Source organism: Staurois parvus, unplaced genomic scaffold (genome assembly GCF_062004578.1).
Source record: "Staurois parvus isolate SC_StPar_1 unplaced genomic scaffold, SC_StPar_1.0 ptg000244l, whole genome shotgun sequence".
In the NCBI taxonomy this organism is placed as follows: Eukaryota; Metazoa; Chordata; class Amphibia; order Anura; family Ranidae; genus Staurois; species Staurois parvus.
In genome coordinates, this window is record NW_028318040.1 from 7,077,728 (window position 1) to 7,101,862 (window position 24,135).

Here is a 24,135-nt window from a genome sequence, read left to right on the forward strand (position 1 = left end):
TCCATAAAAAACTCCACTCTTTTCGTCTTCAAGACTCTTCTCTCTCCTGGTTCCCCTGCTACCTATCACAATGCTCCTTCAGTGCTACCTATAACTCTGTCTCCATCTCTCCACTTCCTCTTTCTGTAGGGGTCCCACAAGGTTCTTTCCTTGGACCCCTCTTCTTCTCCTTCTACACCTCCTCCCTTGGTCACTTGATAAACTCCCACAGCTGCCAGTACCATCTCTATGCAGCACAGAACAAACTATTAATTCTCTAGTGGGACTTTAAAGGCATTTATACAGATTCACAACATGTATAAAAAATATTTGGTGGTGATTTTTATTAAAGTACAAAAATTAGATAAAAACAAATACAAAACAATGTGTCACAGAAGCAATATAACATAGCTGTCATGTACATAATCATATAGTTGGTGTGCCTCCATTTACCCATTGCATTTCAGAGACCTGTAGCTCTTTCCTCGGTGGTATTAAAAATTTCACATCTCTACAATGTAATTAGAGCTGTTCTAATCAGAATATCAGAAACATTCCCTAGTTCTCATGGCAAGTGAACAAAGGTGAAATGTCATCTAATTAAGAGCCGAATAAGCAATGCACTAATAGCTTACAATTAGAGATGAGCGAAGTATTCAAAAATTCGATTCGACTGAGTCGGCGAATTAGTGGACAATATTCGATTCGAGTCGAATATATTCGCTGGGAATTTAACTTAAAAAAGGGTGTTTCTAGGCTTCAGAGAGACTTAATATTAGTGCAGAACACTGTACCTTTAATTTAAATGCCCTTGGAGTCTGCTGGGGAAGAGAAATAATACTGTCAGTCAGTATGACATGCAGATGAGTGCCGTCGATCTTAGAATCACCGCACACTTCACTCATTTGGCCAGTCACGGGGCCAAAACCAGTGTTTGGAGCCACAGTGTGGCGGTGGAGGCAGCAGCAATGGGAGGCCATACAGCAACCTATGACAAAATGGAAACCAGCAGGAGTGTGAGGAGACCTCAAAGTGGCACATGGCAGAGTGGGAGCAATGGGAGGCGGTACAGGGACCCATGTCACACTGTGGACCCAGCAGCAGCGTGACGAGGCGGTACGGGGGCCCATGGCAGATTTGGGGCCTGGCAGCACCTATGGGAGGCCTGTAATCTGCCAGCAACCTATGACAAAATGGAAAACAGCAGGAGTGTGAGGAGACCTCAAAGTGGCACATGGCAGAGTGGGAGCAATGGGAGGCGGTACAGGGACCCATGTCACACTGTGGACCCAGCAGCAGCGTGACCAGGCGGTACGGGGGCCCATGGCAGATTACAGGCCTGGCAGCAGCAATGGGAGGCCCGTAATCTGTCAGCACCCTATGGCAAAAAATGGAACACACCAGCAGTGTGTGAGGAGACCTGAAAGTGGCACATGGCAGAGTGTGGCGATGGAGACAGCAGCAATGGGAGGCCGTACAGGGACCCATGAGAGACTCTGGACCTGGCAGCAGCATGAGGAGGCGGTATAGGGGCCCATGGCAGATTAGGGGCCTGGCAGCAGCTATGGGAGGCCCGTAATCTGCCAGCACCCTATGTCAAAAAATTGAACACACCAGCAGTGTGAGGAGACCTGAAAGTGGCACATGGCAGAGTGTGGCGATGGAGACAGCAGCAATGGGAGGCCGTACAGGGACCCATGAGAGACTCTGGACTTGGCAGCAGCATGAGGAGGCGGTATAGGGGCCCATGGCAGATTAGGGGCCTGGCAGCAGCTATGGGAGGCCTGTAATCTGCCAGCACCCTATGACAAAAAATGGAACACACCAGCAGTGTGAGGAGACCTGAAAGTGGCACATGTTTGGGGCATGATTCATGGCGGATTTAGTCAGTTGTGTCAGGAACTGGTGGTTTGAAATCCAGACTAATCCACGCCTGATTCATTTTCACAAACGTGAGTCTCTCCACACTTTGGGTGGACAGTCGTGTCCTCCGCGGAGTTGCAATACCTCCTGCCGCACTAAACACGCGCTCCGATGCCACGCTACTGGCCGGGCATGACAGCCTTTCAAGGGCAAATTCAGCTAGTTGGGGCCAAAGGTCAAGTTTCGTTGCCCAGTAGTCAAGGGGATTGTCTACCTCGGTTGGCAGGGTGCTGTCCAAGTAGGCCTAAACCTGTTGTTTGAGGTCCTGCTCCAGTTCCACCTGATGCTGCTGCTGCTGCTGCTGCGGCTGGTTATTAGTTTCCTCACTGCGCTGGTGAAGAAAGCTACTCATCATCGACTGCAGACTGAGGCAGCCGCTGCTGGTGGAGCTGCCACTGCTCCTACCACCCCACCCCTCCCCTGCTGCCATGGCAGCGTAACGCGAGCGCACAGGGCCCACAGTGTCTGAGGATGGACGTTGGCGCAGACAGGCAGAGACCAGCTGACTACATAGGTGGTTTTTATAGTACGTTATTTTGGCCTCCCTCTCAGCAGGTGTGAAAAAGGCCACCATTTTGGAACGGTAGCGAGGGTCCAACAAGGTGGACAGCCAAAAGTCATCCCTCTGTCTGATGGTTATTATTCGGCTGTCGGTACGCAAGCAAGCGAGCATGCTATGGGCCATTTGTGCCAAGGAATGCGAGGGACTCCCTGCCTCCATCTCCACAGCATACTGCCACGGTGCGTCTGGGTCCTCTGTCTCCTCTTCCTCCTCCTCTACCAGATGCTCCTGCTCCTCCACGCCTGTCCGCTGAGTGGAAAAAAAACCCATTTCACTCAATAATTCCTGAGCACCAATGTCCTCCTCTACCTCCTCCTCTTCTTCCTGTCCTGCCCCCACAGGGGTCATGTGGCGTTGAGATCTGTGCGCCACGTCTACCGCACCCTGACAAGCCATTGTTAACAGCATTTGTTCCAGGACGTGCAACAGAGGAAGGACGCCATAGTCCTGCCGACTCACGAATAGCGTGGCCTCCTCAAAGGGCCTGAGCAAGCGCAGGTGTCACGCATGAGCTGCCAATGGCTGACATCTAAGTTACACAGGGAGTACCTTTATCCGCTTGTAACATCAGGAAATCTGTGATGGCCATTTGCTGTTCGTAAAGGCAGTCTAACATATGTAGGGTTGAATTCCACCTTGTTGCAACGTCACAGCATGAGGAGTCGGTACGGGGGCCCATGGCAGATTACGGGCCTGGCAGCAGCAATGGGAGGCCCGTAATCTGCCAGCACCCTATGTCAAAAAATTCAACACACCAGCAGTGTGTGAGGAGACCTGAAAGTGGCACATGGCAGAGTGTGGCGATGGAGACAGCAGCAATGGGAGGCCGTACAGGGACCCATGAGAGACTCTGGACTTGGCAGCAGCATGAGGAGGCGGTATATAGGGGCCCATGGCAGATTAGGGGCCTGGCAGCAGCTATGGGAGGCACGTAATCTGCCAGCACCCTATGTCAAAAAATTCAACACACCAGCAGTGTGTGAGGAGACCTGAAAGTGGCACATGGCAGAGTGTGGCGATGGAGACAGCAGCAATGGGAGGCCGTACAGGGACCCATGAGAGACTCTGGACCTGGCAGCAGCATGAAGAGGCGGTATATAGGGGCCTATGGCAGATTAGGGGCCTGGCAGCAGCTATAGGAGGCCCGTAATCTGCCAGCACCCTATGTCAAAAAATTCAACACACCAGCAGTGTGAAGAGACCTGAATGTGGCACATGGCAGAGTGTGGCGATGGAGACAGCAGCAATGGGAGGCCGTACAGGGACCCATGAGAGACTCTGGACCTGGCAGCAGCATGAGGAGGCGGTATAGGGGCCCATGGCAGATTAGGGGCCTGGCAGCAGCTACAGGAGGCCCGTAATCTGCCAGCACCCTATGTCAAAAAATTCAACACACCAGCAGTGTGAGGAGACCTGAAAGTGGCACATAGCAGAGTGTGGCGATGGAGACAGCAGCAATGGGAGGCCGTACAGGGACCCATGAGAGACTCTGGACCTGGCAGCAGCATGAAGAGGCGGTATATAGGGGCCTATGGCAGATTAGGGGCCTGGCAGCAGCTATAGGAGGCCCGTAATCTGCCAGCACCCTATGTCAAAAAATTCAACACACCAGCAGTGTGAGGAGACCTGAAAGTGGCACATGGCATGAGACACTGTGGACCTGGCAGCAGCATGAGGAGGCGGTACAGGGGCCCATGGCAGATTAGGGGCCTGGCAGCAGCTATGGGAGGCCCGTAATCTGCCAGCACCCTATGTCAAAAAATTCAACACACCAGCAGTGTGAAGAGACCTGAATGTGGCACATGGCAGAGTGTGGCGATGGAGACAGCAGCAATGGGAGGCCGTACAGGGACCCATGAGAGACTCTGGACCTGGCAGCAGCATGAGGAGGCGGTATATAGGGGCCTATGGCAGATTAGGGGCCTGGCAGCAACTATAGGAGGCCCGTAATCTGCCAGCACCCTATGTCAAAAAATTCAACACACCAGCAGTGTGTGAGGAGACCTGAAAGTGGCACATGGCAGAGTGTGGCGATGGAGACAGCAGCAATGGGAGGCCGTACAGGGACCCATGAGAGACTCTGGACCTGGCAGCAGCATGAGGAGGCGGTATATAGGGGCCCATGGCAGATTAGGGGCCTGGCAGCAGCTATGGGAGGCCCGTAATCTGCCAGCACCCTATGTCAAAAAATTGAACACACCAGCAGTGTGAGGAGACCTGAAAGTGGCACATGGCATAAGAGACTGTGGACCTGGCAGCAGCATGAGGAGGCGGTATAGGGGCCCATGGCAGATTAGGGGCCTGGCAGCAGCTATGGGAGGCCCGTAATCTGCCAGCACCCTATGACAAAAAATGGAACACACCAGCAGTGTGTGAGGAGACCTGAAAGTGGCACATGTTTGAGGCATGATTCATGGCGGATTTAGTCAGTTGTGTCAGGAACTGGTGGTTTGAAATCCAGACTAATCCACGCCTGATTCATTTTCACAAACGTGAGTCTCTCCACACTTTGGGTGGACAGTCGTGTCCTCCGCGGAGTTACAATACCTCCTGCCGCACTAAACACGCGCTCCGATGCCACGCTACTGGCCGGGCATGACAGCCTTTCAAGGGCAAATTCAGCTAGTTGGGGCCAAAGGTCAAGTTTCGTTGCCCAGTAGTCAAGGGGATTGTCTACCTCGGTTGGCAGGGTGCTGTCCAAGTAGGCCCAAGCCTGTTGTTTGAGGTCCTGCTCCAGGTCCACCTGATGCTGCTGCTGCTGCTGCGGCTGGTTAGTAGTTTCCTCACTGCGCTGGTGAAGAAAGCTACTCATCATCGACTGCAGACTGAGGCAGCCGCTGCTGGTGGAGCTGCCACTGCTCCTACCACCCCACCCCTCCCCTGCTGCCATGGCAGCGGAACGCGAGCGCACAGGGCCCACAGTGTCTGAGGATGGACGTTGGCGCGCAAAGGCAGAGACCAACTGACTACATAGGTGGTTTTTATAGTACGTTATTTTGGCCTCCCTCTCAGCAGGTGTGAAAAAGGCCACCATTTTTGAACGGTAGCGAGGGTCCAACAAGGTGGACAGCCAAAAGTCATCCCTCTGTCTGATGGTTATTATTCGGCTGTCGCTACGCAAGCAACCGAGCATGCTATGGGCCATTTGTGCCAAGGAATGCGAGGGACTCCCTGCCTCCATCTCCACAGCATACTGCCACGGTGCGTCTGGGTCCTCTGTCTCCTCCTCCTCTACCAGATGCTCCTGCTCCTCCACTCCTGTCCGCTGAGTGGAAAAACCACCCATTTCACTCAATAATTCCTGAGCACAAATGTCCTCCTCTACCTCCTCCTCTTCTTCCTGTCCTGCCCCCACAGGGGTCATGTGGCGTTGAGATCTGTGCGCCACGTCTACCGCACCCTGACCAGCCATTGTTAACAGCATTTGTTCCAGGACGTGCAACAGAGGAATGACGTCGTTCATCCCATAGTCCTGCCGACTCACGAATAGCGTGGCCTCCTCAAAGGGCCTGAGCAAGCGGCAGGTGTCACGCATGAGCTGCCAATGGCTGACATCAAAGTTACACAGGGGAGTACCTTTATCCGCTTGTAACATCAGGAAATCGGTGATGGCCTTTCGCTGTTCGTAAAGGCGGTCTAACATGTGTAGGGTTGAATTCCACCTTGTTGCAACGTCGCAGATCAGGCGATGCTGTGCAATTCCGTTCTGCCGCTGCAGCTCAAGGAGGGTGTGCTTTGCGGTGTAGGAATGGCTGAAATGCATTCAAAGTTTACGTGACATTTTAAGGATGTCTTGCAGTGGGATGGTGGATTTTAGGAACCGCTTGACAACCAGATTGAACACGTGAGCCATGCATGGCGCATGGCACAACCTTCCTTGACGCAGAGCAGACACCATGTTCTTTCCATTGTCGGTCAACATGGTTCCGATTTTGAGTTTGCGCGGAGACAGCCATCTGTCGATTTCTCTGTTCATTACACTGAGAAGTTCCTCCCCTGTGTGACTACGTTCGCCAAGGCATACCAGGTGCAGCACAGCGTGACACCGTTGCGCCCTGCACATGTGATATGCCGGTCGGGTAATGGGACTTGGCACGGGGGTGGCGGCTGAGGACACGGCGGAAGAAGAGGTGGTAGAGGCGGACATCTTTGCCGGACCAAGGACGTGCAAACGTGGAGGCAAAAGCGGCGTGACCTGTCCAAGTTGCTGGTGCGGCTGTGACGGCACCACGTTCACCCAGTGGGCCGTAAATGACATGTACTGTCCCTGACCGTAGTTACAGCTCCACACGTCGGCGCTGCCGTGCACTTTGGCAGAGACCGACATGCTCAAAGACTGGCCCACCATCTCTTCTACATGTGAATGCAGGGCTGGCACTGCCTTTTTGGCGAAGAAATGACGGCTTGGCACTCTCCACCGCGGCGCGGCACAAGCCATCATTTCTCGGAAAGGTGCTGAGTCCACCACTTGGAAAGGGAGGGACTGCAGCACCAGCAACTTGGACAGGAGGACGTTCAGCTTTTGCACCGTCGGGTGCGTGCTCGCAAACTGTTGTCTCTTGGAAACGGATTCCAAGAAAGACTGCTGACGGAATCCGTGAAGAGGAGTAGCAGGAGAAGGAGCATCTGAACGAGCGGAAGATGCCAACGAGCGACAACTCCCCTCAGCAGAGGTGTTGGAGCCTTGACTGGCTGATGGAGGGCAATTGACGTCGGGTGACGGAGCAAGTAACGGAGCGGGTGATGGAGCGGGGGCTGGGGCGGGCAGAACCGCCGTATCTTTATCACGGTTTTCCCAGGCCACCAAATGGCGACGCTGCATATGCTGCCGCAACGCTGTAGTCCCAACATGGGCCCCCTGGCCACGCTTGACTTTCTGGCCACATAGTCGACATACGGCTACGTTTACTTCCTCGGGCGGCTTGACGAAAAATTGCCACACCGCCGAGTAGGAAACTTTGCCCCCGATACTCCTCACTGGCTGACTGCTGCTTCCTCCGTGCACACCGGCACCACTACTGGCCGTGGTGGTAGGCTGCAGTGGAGCTGGTGCTCTACTCCGTGGCCGTTTGGCTCCACTGACACTGCTGCGACCCTGCTGCCTCCTGGGCAACCCACCGACTGTTTCGCTCGCTGCCAAGCTGCCACCCTCTTCTCCTGATGATGCGGAAGAAATTGCCTGATGACGACGAGGCTGCCAAGTGCGATCAACCTCCTCATCATCAAGTAGGGTCTCCGCCTCACTACTAGCCCCCTCGGTTGCGTCTGGGTCAGGAGACAGACATGTCTCTAGACCGGCTACCGAGCCACTCTCCTCGCCACTACTTCTTTGCCTGGCTGCTGAAAAGGCGGATGTCTCCCCCCGTTCCTGACCGCCCTCTGTTAGCTCTTCCTCACTGTACAGTGGGGCTGAGCCCACAGCATGCGATACTTCGCTTGGTGAGGGAACACCAAAGGACAGGGGCAGGTAGAGGACACGTGATTTCAGTGGGCTTGCTCCCGGGCCATGCCAACTAACGGTTGTGTCTGACGTACCCACCGACCGTTGGCTGTAGGTGTCAGAGGTGACCTGGGAAGAGGAAGACGACCGAGCCAACCAATCGATGACGGCAGGGTTGTCGGTGGAGACACGACCGCTGGATGACACCGGGAGCACTGGCCTCTGGCTGCGAATACTGCTGCCTCGACCCCTTCCTCTGCTGCCATGTCTGCTCGCTCCTAAAACATTGCCTCCTCTGCCACTCCTCTGCATGTTGTCTGACATACTCTTTAATTCAACGATTCTGTGTCCCTGAGTAACAATTCTGTGTCCCTGAGTAACAATTCTGTGTCTGTCCCTGAGTAACAATTCTGTGGCCCTAAGTAACGGTTCTGTGGCCCTCAGTAACAATTCTGTGTCCCTCAGTAACAATTCTGTGTCTGTCCCTGAGTAACAATTCTGTGGCCCTAAGTAACGGTTCTGTGGCCCTCAGTAACAATTCTGTGTCCCTGATTAACGTTTATGTGGCCCTAAGTAACGGTTCTGTGGCCCTCAGTAACAATTCTGTGTCCCTGAGTAACAATTCTGTGTCTGTCCGAGTAACAATTCTGTGGCCCTAAGTAACAGTTCTGTGGCCCTCAGTAACAATTCTGTGTCCCTGAGTAACAATTCTGTGGCCCTAAGTAACGGTTCTGTGGCCCTCAGTAACAATTCTGTGTCCCTGAGTAACAATTCTGTGTCTGTCCGAGTAACAATTCTGTGGCCCTCAGTAACAGTTCTGTGGTCCTCATTAACAATTATGTGTCCCTGAGTAACAACTCTGTGGCCCTAAGTAACGGTTCTGTGGCCCTCAGTAACAATTCTGTGTCCCTCAGTAACAATTCTGTGTCTGTCCCTGAGTAACAATTCTGTGGCCCTAAGTAACGGTTCTGTGGCCCTCAGTAACAATTCTGTGTCCCTCAGTAACAATTCTGTGTCCCTCAGTAACAATTCTGTGTCTGTCCCTGATTAACGTTTACGTGGCCCTAAGTAACGGTTCTGTGGCCCTCAGTAACAATTCTGTGTCCCTGATTAACGTTTCTGTGGCCCTAAGTAACGGTTCTGTGGCCCTCAGTAACAATTCTGTGTCCCTCAAGAAACAATTCTGTGTCTGTCCGTGAGTAACAATTCTGTGGCCCTAAGTAACGGTTCTGTGGCCCTCAGTAACAATTCTGTGTCCCTGATTAACGTTTATGTGGCCCTAAGTAACGGTTCTGTGGCCCTCAGTAACAATTCTGTGTCCCTGAGTAACAATTCTGTGTCTGTCCGAGTAACAATTCTGTGGCCCTAAGTAACAATTCTGTGTCCCTGAGTAACAATTCTGTGGCCCTAAGTAACGGTTCTGTGGCCCTCAGTAACAATTCTGTGTCCCTGAGTAACAATTCTGTGGCCCTAAGTAACGGTTCTGTGGCCCTCAGTAACAATTCTGTGTCCCTCAGTAACAATTCTGTGTCTGTCCCTGATTAACGTTTACGTGGCCCTAAGTAACGGTTCTGTGGCCCTCAGTAACAATTCTGTGTCCCTGATTAACGTTTCTGTGGCCCTAAGTAACGGTTCTGTGGCCCTCAGTAACAATTCTGTGTCCCTCAAGAAACAATTCTGTGTCTGTCCCTGAGTAACAATTCTGTGGCCCTAAGTAACGGTTCTGTGGCCCTCAGTAACAATTCCGTGTCCCTGATTAACTTTTATGTGGCCCTAAGTAACGGTTCTGTGGCCCTCAGTAACAATTCTGTGTCCCTGATTAACGTTTCTGTGGCCCTAAGTAACGGTTCTGTGGCCCTCAGTAACAATTCTGTGTCCCTCAGTAACAATTCTGTGTCTGTCCCTGAGTAACAATTCTGTGACCCTAAGTAACGGTTCTGTGGCCCTCAGTAACAATTCTGTGTCCCTGAGTAACAATTCTGTGGCCCTAAGTAACGGTTCTGTGGCCCTCAGTAACAATTCTGTGTCCCTGAGTAACAATTCTGTGGCCCTAAGTAACGGTTGTGGCCCTCAGTAACAATTCTGTGTCCCTCAGTAACAATTCTGTGTCTGTCCCTGAGTAACAATTATGTGGCCCTAAGTAACGGTTATGTGGCCCTCAGTAACAATTCTGTGTCCCTGAGTAACGTTTCTGTGGCCCTAAGTAACGGTTCTGTGGCCCTCAGTAACAATTCTGTGTCCCTGATTAACTTTTATGTAGCCCTAAGTAACGGTTCTGTGGCCCTCAGTAACAATTCTGTGTCCCTGATTAACGTTTCTGTGGCCCTAAGTAACGGTTCTGTGGCCCTCAGTAACAATTCTGTGTCCCTCAGTAACAATTCTGTGTCTGTCCCTGAGTAACAATTCTGTGGCCCTAAGTAACGGTTCTGTGGCCCTCAGTAACAATTCTGTGTCCCTGAGTAACAATTCTGTGGCCCTAAGTAACGGTTCTGTGGCCCTCAGTAACAATTCTGTGTCCCTGAGTAACAATTCTGTGGCCCTAAGTAACGGTTGTGGCCCTCAGTAACAATTCTGTGTCCCTCAGTAACAATTCTGTGTCTGTCCCTGAGTAACAATTATGTGGCCCTAAGTAACGGTTATGTGGCCCTCAGTAACAATTCTGTGTCCCTGAGTAACGTTTCTGTGGCCCTAAGTAACGGTTCTGTGGCCCTCAGTAACAATTCTGTGTCCCTGAGTAACAAATTCTGTGTCTGTCCGAGTAACAATTCTGTGGCCCTAAGTAACAGTTCTGTGGCCCTCAGTAACAATTCTGTGTCCCTGAGTAACAATTCTGTGGCCCTAAGTAACGGTTCTGTGGCCCTCAGTAACAATTCTGTGTCCCTGAGTAACAATTCTGTGGCCCTAAGTAACGGTTGTGGCCCTCAGTAACAATTCTGTGTCCCTCAGTAACAATTCTGTGTCTGTCCCTGAGTAACAATTATGTGGCCCTAAGTAACGGTTATGTGGCCCTCAGTAACAATTCTGTGTCCCTGAGTAACGTTTCTGTGGCCCTAAGTAACGGTTCTGTGGCCCTCAGTAACAATTCTGTGTCCCTGAGTAACAATTCTGTGTCTGTCCCTGAGTAACAATTCTGTGGCCCTAAGTAACGGTTCTGTGGCCCTCAGTAACAATTCTGTGTCCCTGAGTAACGTTTCTGTGGCCCTAAGTAACAATTCTGTGGCCCTCAGTAACAATTCTGTGTCTGTCCCTGAGTAACAATTCTGTGGCCCTAACTAACGTTTCTTTGGCCCTAAGTAACAGTTCTGTGGCCCTCAGTAACAATTCTGTGTCCCTGAGTAACGTTTCTGTAGCCCTAAGTAACAGTTCTGTGGCCCTCAGTAACAATTCTGTGTCTGTCCCTGAGTAACAATTCTGTGGCCCTAACTAACGTTTCTGTGGCCCTCAGTAACAATTCTCTGGCACTCAGTAACAATTCTGTCTGTCCCTGAGTAACAATTCTGTGGCCCTAACTAACGTTTCTGTGGCCCTAAGTAACAGTTCTGTGGCCCTCAGTAACAATTCTGTGTCCCTGAGTAACGTTTCTGTGGCACTAAGTAACAATTCTGTGGCCCTAAGTAACAATTCTGTGTCTGTCCCTGAGTAACAATTCTGTGGCCCTAACTAACGTTTCTGTGGCCCTAAGTAACAGTTCTGTGGCCCTCAGTAACAATTCTGTGTCTGTCCCTGAGTAACAATTCTGTGGCCCTAACTAACGTTTCTGTGGCCCTAAGTAACAGTTCTGTGGCCCTCAGTAACAATTCTGTGTCTGTCCCTGAGTAACAATTCTGTGGCCCTAACTAACGTTTCTTTGGCCCTAAGTAACAATTCTCTGGCACTCAGTAACAATTCTGTCTGTCCCTGAGTAACAATTCTGTGGCCCTAATAACGTTTCTGTGGCCCTAAGTAACAGTTCTGTGGCCCTCAGTAACAATTCTGTGTCTGTCCCTGAGTAACAATTCTGTGGCCCTAACTAACGTTTCTGTGGCTCTAAGTAACAATTCTCTGGCACTCAGTAACAATTCTGTCTGTCCCTGAGTAACAATTCTGTGGCCCTAACTAGCGTTTCTTTGGCCCTAAGTAACGATTCTGTGGCCCTCATTAACAATTCTGTGTCCCTGAGTAATGCTTCTCTGTCCCTAAGTAACGTTTCTGTGGCCCTAACTCTGTCCCTAATACAGAGTGGTCTGCCTCTCTTGAATGACTGGAGGCAAATGAAGAATTCTAAAATGGCCGCTATTTATAGCTCGACCATTACACAGTGCTGGCTGGCTGGCTGCTGATTGACTAATGCGATCACATGTCATGAATGAATGCATTATGGGTCAGCGCACCTTGTCTGCGCGCCTTCCCAGAGATCCCCGCTCCGTCGCCGCACATGTCCGCTGCCATTTTAGGAAAAATTTCGATTCGCGTGTCCGAAGTAGGCTATTTTTCGGATTCGGCGCGAATTGAAAATTTTCCAATATTCGACTCGAATTCCACTTCGCCTACTTCGATTCGCTCATCTCTACTTACAATGCCATAAAAGACAGCATATAAAAAAAGGCATTTAAAGAACACATTTTTCCATTACTATATATATATATATATATATATATATACGTATATACACACACACACACATGTATATATATACACAGTATATATATATATATATATATATATATATATATATATAAAAAGCAGGTAACATATGTATTGAACCTGTCACCATTTTTCTCACTAAATATATTTCTAAAAGTGCTATTGACATGACATTTTCACCACATGTCGGTAACAACCTATGCCGTCCATACATATAAAGAAACCAAAACAAATAAGTTCAGAAATAAAGTTATGTGTAATAAAATGGAATGACACAGGGAAAAAGTATTGAACACACTAACTAAAATGTATTTAATACTTTGTAATGACAGCTTCAAAACGTATGAAGAAACTAGTCAATTGCTTTGCTCAGGTGTGATTTTGGCCCATTCTTCTGCACATTCTTCAAATCTTGAAGGTTCCATGGGCCTCTTCTATTACCTTTGATCTTTAGTTCTTTCCATAGATTTCCTATTGGATTCAAGTCAGGTGTTTGACTGGACCATTCTAGCAGCTTTATTTTCTTTCTTTGAAACCAATTGAGAGTTTGCTTGGCTTTGTGTTTGGGACGATTGTCTTGCTGAAATGTCCACCCTCGTATCATCTTCATCATCCTGGTAGATGGCAGCAGATTTTTATCAAGAATGTCTTGGCACATTTTTCCATTCATCCTTCCATCAATGATATAAAGTTTTCCAGTACCGTATGTTGAACAACAGCCCCACACCATGATGTTCCCACCTCCAAACTACCCTGTTGGTGTGGTGTTTTTGGGGTGATGTGCAGTGCCATTTGACCTCCAAACATGGTGTATATTATGGCATCAAAAAAGTTCAATTTTGGTCAATACAGTATTCTCCCAGTATTTCACAGGCTTGTCTAAATGTTGTGCAGCAAACTGTAAATGAGCTTCAACATGCGTTTTCTTCAGCAGTGGAGTCTTGCATGGTAAGCGTGCATACAGGCCATGGCAGTTGAGTGCATTACTTATTGTATTCTTTGAAACAATTGTACATGCTAATTCTAGGTGTTTCTGAAGCTATCCAAAAGTGGTCCTAGGCTCTTGGACAACTCTTCTGATAATTATTTTCACTCCTCTGTCAAAAATTTTGTGAGGAGCACCTGGTCATGGCTGGTTTATGGCACAATGATTTTTGTTCCACTTATGGCCCCGACACTGCTCACTGGAAAATTCAGAAGTTAAGAAATCCTTCTGTAACCAATGCCATCAGTTTGTTTTAAAACAATAAGGTTGAGAAGGTCTTGAGAGAGCTCTTTGCTTTTACCCATCATGAGATGTTTCTTGTGTGACACCTTGGTAATGAGACACCTTTTAATAGGGTATCAGTTGAGACTGAACCAGCTGATATTAATTTGCACTGACAAGAAACAGGATTGCTTTCTAATTACTGATAGATTTCAGCTGTTTCTTGGCTTTCCATGCCTTTTTGCACCTCCCTTTCTTCATGTGTTTAATACTTTTTCCCTGTGTCATTCTGTTTTACTACATATAACTTAATTTCTGAACTTTATTGTTTTGGTTTCTTTGTATGTACGAATTGCATTGACATCTAGTGAAAATTTCATGTCAATAGCACCTTTAGAAATAAATTTACTGAGAAAATTGGTGACGTGTTCAATACTTATTTTACTATATATATATATATATATAAAAATATATATATACTATATTGCCAAAAGTATTGGGACGCCTGCCTTTACACACACATGAATTTTAATGGCATCCCAGTCTTAGTCAATAGGGTTCAATATTGAGTTGGCCCATCTTTTGCTGCTATAACAGCTTCAACTCTTCTGGGAAGGCTTTCCACAAGGTTTAGGAGTGTGTCTATGGGAATGTTATCAGATGAGAAGGCCTGGCTTGCAGTCTCCGCTCTAATTTATCCCAAAGGTGTTCTATCGGGTTGAGGTCAGGACTTTGTGTACTGGTGTGCAGTTATACTGGAATAGGAAGGGGCCATCCCCAAACTGTTCCCAAAAAGTTAGGAGCATGAAATTGTCATGGTATGCTGGTGCCTTAAAAGTTTCCTTCACAAGCCCAACTCCTGAAAAACAACCTCACACCATATTCCCCCTCCACCAAACTTTACACTTGGCACAATGCAGTCAGGCAAGTACTGTTCTCTTGGCAGCCGCTAAACCCAGACATGTCCATCAGGTTGCCAGACAGATAAGCGTGATTCATCACTTCAGAGAACATGTCTCTGCTGCTCTAGAGTCCAGTGGCAGCATACTTTACACCACTGCATTCAACGCTTTGCTTAGCACTTGGTGATGTAAGGCTTGAATGCAGCTGCTTGGCCATGGAAACCCATTCCATGAAGATCTCTACGCACTGTTGTTGTGCTAATCTGAAGACCACACAAAGTTTGGAGGTCTTTAGCTATTGACTCAGCAGACAGTTGGCGACTTCTGCGCACTGTATGCTTCAGCATGCATTGACCCAGCTCTGTCATTTTACATGGCATACCACTTTGTGGCTGAGTTGCTGTTATTCCCAGTTGCTTCCACTTTGTTATAATATCACTAACAGTTGACTGTGGAATATTTAGTAGCAAGGAAATTTCACGGATGAACTTATTGCACAGGTGGCAACCTATCATGGTACCACGCTTGAATTCATTGAACTCCTGAGAGTGACTCATTCTTTCACCAATGTTTGTAGAAGTAGTTTGCATGCCTAGGTGCTTGATTTTATACATCTATGTATATATTTCATGTATTATATATTAGCTATGTAGTTTTGAAAACTGCTGATCTACTGGGATTTTCACACACAACCATCTCTAGGGTTTACAGAGAATAGTCCAAAAAAGAGAAAATATCCAGTGAGCTTCAGTTGTGTGGAGGAAAATGCTTGTTGATGTCAGAGGTCAGAGGATAATGGACAGACTGGTTTGAGATGATAGAAAGGCAAGAGTAACTCAAATAACCACTAGTTACAGCGAAAGTATGCAGAATGAAAACTGTATGCTGCACAGTAATAAGTGGAGGGTATCCATGACTGTAATAAAGGGTGGGGAATAAAAGAATGCTTCCAAAGAAAGTTTATATAAAAGCCATATGATGGCAGTTTAATAGCATATTCACTGTGCAACCACAATCTTGTGTAAACAAAAGATCACATCCAACCTCTGTGCACAAGCATCCCAGCACTGGTGGTGAAGGTGGAATCTGTGAGCACATACCAGCTGGAAAAGACACACTGAATAGGGGCTGCTGAAAACCCACAGAAGCACTCTGTAGCAGTACCATGTGTAACAAGCCAGGGAGACACCAAGAAGATGGCCACTCCGTGTGTTATCTAAGGTCCAGAAGTAATGTACTCCTTGGACCTATGGTGGTAAAGCCATCAGCTGAGCAACTGTGTCAGAGGGGGAGTGAACACATATATTTGATTTGTTATGTCATATTGGAAGCACTTCACCAGTATTTGATATAGATTAACCGCTTCCCGACCGCTCTATAGCAGAAATACTACTACAAGCCGGCACAGGTGCGGAAAATCACGTATATATACGTGATTTTGCATTTCCGGGTAGGGGGGGCGCATGCAAGCCGTGTGCTCCCCCTACCCGTGCCTCCATTTGTGGCTACGATTGTCAATCACCGGGTCCCAACCGGTGACTACTCACCGGTGCCCAGTGATTTCCAAGGATCTCCGATGGGGAGAACAACTGTTTTGTTTACTAACAGTTCTCCTCCCTGTCAGCTCAGGCATACTGCTTTGGATTGCTGTGCTTGGCTGACTCAAATCTTGGACTGCAGAGTTAAGTGAAACATTTAGTAATAACACTGCTAAATGGGACAGCGTCCTGCTCACACTGGTTGTTTGGGAGTTGGTGGCCGCCAGTATGTTAACAACCAGTGACTTATCCCTGCACAGCTCATTCAGTTGTCAGCTGGGTATTCCCAGCTAATAAGTGAATGTAAACAAAGGGGTGAGGATTGTGTTCTTCCCCTCAAAGTTCATAACAGGCCCTTCAGGTCTGGATTTCAAGATAAAAAAAGCATGGGGTTACCCCAAACTCCTAACAAGACCTTTATCCCAGCATGCATTCTGGTAGGCCAGAAAAGGGTGAAGGGGATCGTGCACCCCCCTCCTGAACCATCCAGGCTACATGCCCTCAACATGGGGAGGGTACCTTGCCAGGGAGACCCTCCAAGCAAAGCACCTTGTTGATGAGGACAAAGGTTACTTTTCCACTACCCTTGCTCAGGGGTTGTGGGGGTCTGTGGGTGGGATGCTTATTGGAATCTGAATCATTAAAAATGTCCGGGCCCCCAGGTACCACCCTCCGTACGTGAATAAGTAAGGGGTACATAGTACTCATTCACAAAAAGAAAAAATGTAAATAGTAAATAAAGACTCAGACATTTTGACAAGTCCATTATAAACAATTAAAAATTCACCAAAAAAGTCACAAAATCTAAATCCATCAATATTCATGTCATTCAGCAATGCAGATCCCCGTCATCTATAAAGAATGACGAATGCTTACCTGCAAAAAGAAAAAAACAGCCAACATGCCACTGCAAATTACAGGTCCCAGTTGCCACAGCAGAATATAAGCAAAGAGGCAGGGAGTCCTGGGTAACATCTTTGGTCAATTATGGGCTTGACCACATTTGGTCAGTGACATCTTGGGGGGCATTGTTTCCTTTTCCTTGGATAAGGGTCCAATATGGATTTTTGAGGGGACACCACACTTTTTTTTGTATGGTGTCCCCCTTAACATCCATATCAATCCCTTATCTAAGATAAGGGTCTGTTATATATTTTTTATGGGGGAAACCCATGCCTTTATTGCATAGGGTCCACCATTAGCATCTCTACCAAACCCTTGTTTAGATTTTAACAACTTTGGTTAATGTCAATTTTGCTGTAGTAGATTGTATACATTAAACAGATGTGGGCTTCACACGCAGGTTAAGGGCATCACTCGAGCATGTTAGTTAAAGGAATTGTGCATTTTTAATGGCTCGTTTTAAATATTAATACAATTCCTGCTCCCTCCCATGCTTTTTCTACAGGCAAGACTTTTTTTTACCTTAATGCATTCCCTGCATTGATGAAAAAAATGTTGCAGTAAGTGTATCTCCTCCTCACCTTCCTATATACTTACCTGAGTGCTATATCGATCCAGCGTGTGCCTGTCTGGAACCAGCGCTGCTCTTTCTTCCTCTTCACACAGGCACAGAGGCAGTAGCCGGAGTCATTGGCTCCTGCCGCTGTCAATAAAATCCTATGAGAAGGGAGCAGGACCAAACTGCTTTGTGTGTGTCCAAAGACACATACAAAAATGAGAAGCGCACCAACCTTGCGCATTACCTCAGTAACCAAATTTTATTAAATACAAAATGATACTCACAAACAGCGAAGTAAATCAAGCATGTAAGTCCTCAAAGGAACTTGAAAGTTAGGAAGCCTGCGCGAGTCCCATCATAGGGGTAGACACACAGAGTACAGCTGACATGTTTCGAAGGGCATCCCTTCTTCATCAGAGCTACTGAATTCTGATGAAGAAGGGATGCCCTTTAGAGAAGAAGAAGAGGAGCCTAGAGTACTGGTGGGGCAATCTGCAAGAGGAGGATTGGGGCACTCTGTGCAATACCATTATAACATGTTTATTATTTAAAAAAAAGGAAGCATTTACAATCACTTTAATGCTTCAGAACCAGTGGGACTGTTTGGGACAGCTTGCTGTCCCTGAAAAGCTGTGGTACACATGGGGCCATCTTCAGATCTGGGAACAACATCCCAGGTGCTCGGGGACCTCCTAAATATCCTATGTGTGTCCTGTAATTATTTGGTAGCTGGCAAAAGGAACCAAAGCATGATGGAGGTGCAGACACCCAACACACCAAAAAGTGAAGATTCTGACTGAGGCCACAGCCTTTGAACAGAGCAAAGTTACAAGGAATTGGTGGCAGGACAGGTGGATAGAAATTGTGTTCTATTGCAGTTTTTTTTTTACATTTTTAAACAACAACAGGGTGGCTTTAAGAAACCAATGAAAAATGTTTGTTAACCACTGTAATTGTTGTTTTAGAAACTGGTAGAAATCCAAGAAATGATCGTGAATAACTAAGTGCTGACACAGACCCTCAAATGATAAATGATAATTACAGTTTTACTGGATTTGGTCTTTCTCTAAACATAATGCAGTATAATAAAGACACAGATTTTTTCAGTGAAAACTGCTTTTCCTCATTTGTTGTGCTGAAAGGGACATGGATAAAATCAATTTTAACAAAGGCAGTTTGAATAATGGTGGTCATGAGAAATCAGGATTACCTTGGATATTATATGGTGCAACACTTTCTATTGTGCGGTTAGATGTGATCACTGAAGCTGCTGGATTGTGTGAAATAGAAGAGTTTTCCCTTTGTTGTGTCTCTGTAGTGCCCGTTTCAAATACAATGTACACATCATCCTCCATGGAAGCGACTAGCAGTGGCTCTTCATTATATTCATTATCATCTCCTTCTTCAGTGTATTCATTTGCTACAGCAGATGTGACATTCCCATTGTTGCTGTCCTTCTTTTCCTCTGTCATAGCAGAAATTTAAGTTATGTGATTATTGTAAATTGCATTCATTATAAACTAGTATAGAGAAATGGAATTTGTTTCTGTCAATAATGAAAAGCAGTTATGATTTTTGAAACAAGTGTTGAATACTGAATTCATACAGTGGTTTTACAGTGTCACAATTAAACGTAATAGTATGATAAGCCTGAAAAAAATCTGTCCACAGGGGAAGGTACTTTGCAAAAAAAAAAACAGAAAAATGAATTTGTAGATAGTCTTGGATCTGCTTGATTCATGCCCAGTCACAGAGGGGCAGATGGATGACTGATTTTATTTTTTTAACCTCTCTGGCCATATGCATATGTGGCCTCTCAGCAGGTGGGCTTTAACACTGAGCAGCCTTATATATGCAGCCCTATTTAAACACTATACTGTGCTGCGAGTGTGCTCCCTGTGCGCTCCCAGCGCATTACAGAATGTGTGCCGGAAAGCTTGCAATACATACTTGCGATCAGCGGTCACATGATCAGAAGGCCCGCCTCCTGGCCTTTAGATCTTTTGAAAGGGCTGGGAGGTGGCAGCGGGAAGGGGTTTAGATTTCCTGAGATCTACTAATATGGCTCATCCCCCTCTTTTCTATTTAACTATTTCTTATGTTTACACCAGTCCTGCTGTGCAAACGTATGTGCTTGTTTGGTTTGGGGTCTGATTATTGGTATTGAAGTGAACAAAATGATGTGTCTCACTAAGCTGACAGCCCATTCACCCCGCTTATAGATAATGAGTTTACGCTGTCCATTGCACTGAGGAATAGTGGTGTGTTTTATCTAGAAAGATATTGTAATCTGTTTCTGTGTTACATAGAAAAAAAGGAAAGAGGTATTGGGTTAGTTGATGTGGTTTAATAATGTGAAATAATGTTTAATTTTATTAAATTCAACCAAGAAGAATTCATTCTTATTTTTGTGAAAGCCCTTAACCACTTGCCTACCGGCACTTTTACCCCCTTCCTGCCTAGACCAATTTTCAGCTTTCATAGCTCTACCCTCACTAAATTTTTATAATTTTTGTGAGACAAATAGAGTTTTCTTTTGGTGGCATTTTATCACCACTGGGGTTTTTATTTTTTGCTAAACAAACTAAAAAGGAGCAAACATTTTGAAAAATTTTTTCCTTAGTTTCTGTTATAAAGTTTTGTAAATAAGTAATTTTTCTCCTTCACTAACGGGCACTGATAGGCTGCACTGATGGGCACTGATGAGGAGTCACTGATGGGCACTGATAGGCTGCACTGATGGGCACTGATGGGGCTGCACTGATAGGTGGCACTGATGGGCACTGTTAGGCGGCACTGATGGGTGACAGGCAGCACTGATAAGCACTGTTAGGTGGGACTGATGGGCAGCACTGATGGATGGCACTGATAGGCAGCACTGATTAACTGATGGGCACTGATTGCCAGCACAGATGGGCACTATTGGCAGCACTGATGGGGCTACACTGATCACCAGGACACTGATGATCAGTGTAGATGTCCCCCTGCAAAATGCCGCTTACCGGCTCTCCTTTCCTCATGCGCTGTCAGCTTCAGAAGAGGACTGCCGATAAGCAGCATTTCCTCTTTACCCAGTGATCAGCTGTGATTGGGCACAGCTGGTCACATGGTAAAAGTGGCTGTGATTGGCCCTGCTCCGTAGCCATGTGATCAGCTGTGTCCGAAGGAGGGGGGGTGGTTTGGGGAGGACGTCCATGAACACCCTCCGAGAACTAGCCTACCGCGCTGTAGATATCTTTCGGTTGGGAACAGGTTAATAGAAATAGTATACCATGTTCAATTAAGGGTGAAATAATCTATGTGGTAGTAAATGTATACATGCTCATTAACCGCTTGCCCTCCGCCCTATAGCAGAAGTATTTCCACAGGGTGGCAGGGCTGCACAAAATCACTTATATATACATGATTTGCATTTCTAGATAGGAGGAACGTGTGCCACCCTACCCACGCCACTATTGGCAGCTAGAGATATCAGTCGCCGGGCCCCGGCAAGTGATTCCCGGCCAGCACTTGGTGATTGTCGGGGAAAGCTGATAAGGGAGAGACCTGTGTGTAAATAACACAGGTCTCTCTGCTGTCAGCATGGACATGCTGTTTTGTATCTCTCTGCACAGTAGAGAGATACAAAGCAGCATGTATCCCTAGTAAAATACAGCATACAGTAAAACACACAGAGCACATAGTTAACCCTTTGACTTCCTGCCAAGTCTCATTAGTAAAGTGTCAGTGCTTTTTATTAGCACTGATCACTATATTAGTGTCACTGGGGATGTCAGTGACAGTTAGTCAGTTCCCACCCAGTGTCAGAATGCCCGCCACAGTCCCACTATAAGTTGCTAATCACTGCCATTACTAGTATACTGTATATATATATATATATATATATATATATATATATTCCAGTATATATACCGCCATTTGTAGACGCTATAACATTCATGTAAACAAATTAATTTGCATATTTTGGGATTTTTTTTTAGCAAAGACATGTAGCAGAATCCATTTTGGCCTAACTTTATGAATGAATTAGATTTTTTTTAAATTTTTTATTGGATATGTTTATAGCAAAAAGTCAAAAATATTGTTTATTTTTTAAAAAATTGCTCATTTCATTTATGTACAACGTTGCATGACCGCGCATTTGTCAGTTAAAGTAACACAGCGCCGTATCACAAAAAATGGCCTGGTCAGGAAGGAGGGTAAATCCTCTGGAGGGCAAGTGGTTAAATTTAGTTTTGGTATCATAAAAAGTGCACTTAAAAGGGTAAAAGTTTCTTAGCATGTGTTACATGCTTGATTTTGATTGCTTTTGATTGTTTTGATTGTGATCGAATCTAATTGTCTAATATATCAATTTTGGTTATTTTTAAACCATACTGAATTGAAGGAAGACTATGAGGGAGATTTACTAAAACTGGTGCTCACAGAATCTGGTTCTACTGGTCCTTCTTTCCAGCTTGTAAGCAGACCCCCTTCCTCTGGGGCCTCCTTCCAGGCTCCACACCAGCAGTACTTCTTTACTCTATCTTGCACACAACTCCCCTGTTGACCAGGCTTTCTCATATTTAAGGGCTGATCTAGCCACAATGCCAAGCATCCTGCCTGTGGATTGGCCAGATTCCCCTAGGTATGCAGATCAGGCCCTCCTTACCCCAGCCTACTGTCTTCTAGAAACATCTCCAAGTTTCTAGAGCAGGGGAAGATATCAAAGAACTGACCTGCAGAGCCCTCCCACCTTAACCTAAAGTAATCTCGCTGATTCACTCCCAGGCTGACTAATAACTAGCTTCTAGCAAGCCTCTAACTATACACAAAAACCCTACTGGTATCTTACACTAGAGGGCGGTCTCATATTTGTTCAACTTCATCTTGACAGCTGATTTCAATAATACTCTTTTGACAACTGGCAGTGGTTTTAGAGAACTGCAAGAAACAGCTAAGAGCATCTGTAAACTGCAAATGCACTAGTGTGCACAAGCTTAGATTATTTTAGGATGGGTCTATTATTTGAATAAGGCTTCATGTACACGAGCAGCTCCCAAATGTGAGTTTAGGAGCTTTTGGCATTTTTTTGCCAAAGCTCCTAAACTCAACTCCATAAAAGCCTATGTGTTCATGTACACATAGGCTTTTAGTAGAGTTTAGGAGCTGCAGCGTTTAGGTGAGGTTAAACCTCCCTCTCCTGAATGCGGAAGAATCACGTTCAGGATAGGAACATTTTGACTGCCGACCAAGGGGAAACCTCAAAACGCGGCAGACCGTGGCATATTTGCAGTACACGGTTTTGTCACGTTTTGCATTTTCCCACAGCCGGCATGTCTTAGGCTCGTGTACATTGAGCTGAAGACATGATGCTGATGTGTTATGGTCTGTTTTGATTTACAGACCAAGAAAGAGTTTATTTATTGTATGTAAAGAAAATCCAAGCTAATACATTTGCCTACAAATGTGAATATTAATAAATGAGAGATCTTAAAATAAGACTAAAGAAGTTTAGTTATTTGGTTTTATTTTATTTTAATTAACTTTATTTGGAGAATGCATTTAATGTAGCATAGAAATAAAGCATACAAATGGGATGTTGTTTAAGATGAGAAGCTGAGAGGATACTGTATTCTTTCTAGGAGTTATTTTCTTACATTCAATTACTAAAGTTTAAACTCTTTGAATGAGTTTGGGTTAGTGTATGTGGAAGTGCTTCTTGGGACGGATAGCCATCTTAGACTAAAGTCATGTAAAAGAGTTGGGGGTGGGCAGTAGTTTTTACTCTCCACATCATCACTACACTTTAAAAAAATAATTTACTGATATTTTGTGAGCTACAGGATTGAAATGGGCTGGCACACTTAATTTTTCACTTAATTTCATCAGGAGCAGACCTAGAAGGCCTCTGAATATTTTTATTTACTTTTTGTTTAGAACCAAAGGCTGACCTGTGTTTTCATCGTAATATTCATATTTGTCTTGCTTGTGGAGCATTTGACTGAACTTGTAATGCATTTGCATCATATACTCTGATCTGTGCTCCCAAATGTTTTCTTCATTGTCAGACCCGGAGCTAAAGTCACTCAGTTTTAACTCAGTACAAGAGACTAGGAAGTTGTCAAGAATTACCTTGCCAAGGCTCTGCATCTTTGCTAAGACAGACCTTTCCATGTATTCTTCAAGCCTGGCTTGTAAAAACAGCCAGGACCATGGCTTTATAAGATATTTTCATGTATTTTTGTGTTCGATCTCACAAGACTAGCACAAAGCTGACTTCTTTTTTAGAGCTCTTATTCATCTAGTCGCTAGGATTCAGATTCAAGTTGATGGTACTTAATAATATACATTTTTGTGTTCTGATGGACCTCTTTTTTTTAAAAACACCATAATAAAGCTGTATTCCTTGAAAAGAAGTGGAAGGGCTGTAGCTTCACCACACCTATATCATATATCAGGGAGCACATGACAGGCATCAGCAGTCTGTGCCAAGCTTTCCTTTCTGAGTCCTGTATAG

The 24,135-nt window shown here is 46.2% G+C and overlaps 1 protein-coding gene across 1 annotated transcript in view; it reads right to left on the reverse strand.

Moving 5' to 3' along the window:
• Positions 1–24,135, reverse strand: part of BANK1 (B cell scaffold protein with ankyrin repeats 1) — a 325,822-nt gene that overhangs the window by 71,074 nt on the left and 230,613 nt on the right. The window contains exon 12 of the mRNA XM_089680587.1: positions 18,847–19,101. Coding sequence (XP_089536713.1) covers positions 18,847–19,101 — 255 coding nt within the window. The remainder of the gene's footprint in view (positions 1–18,846; positions 19,102–24,135) is intronic.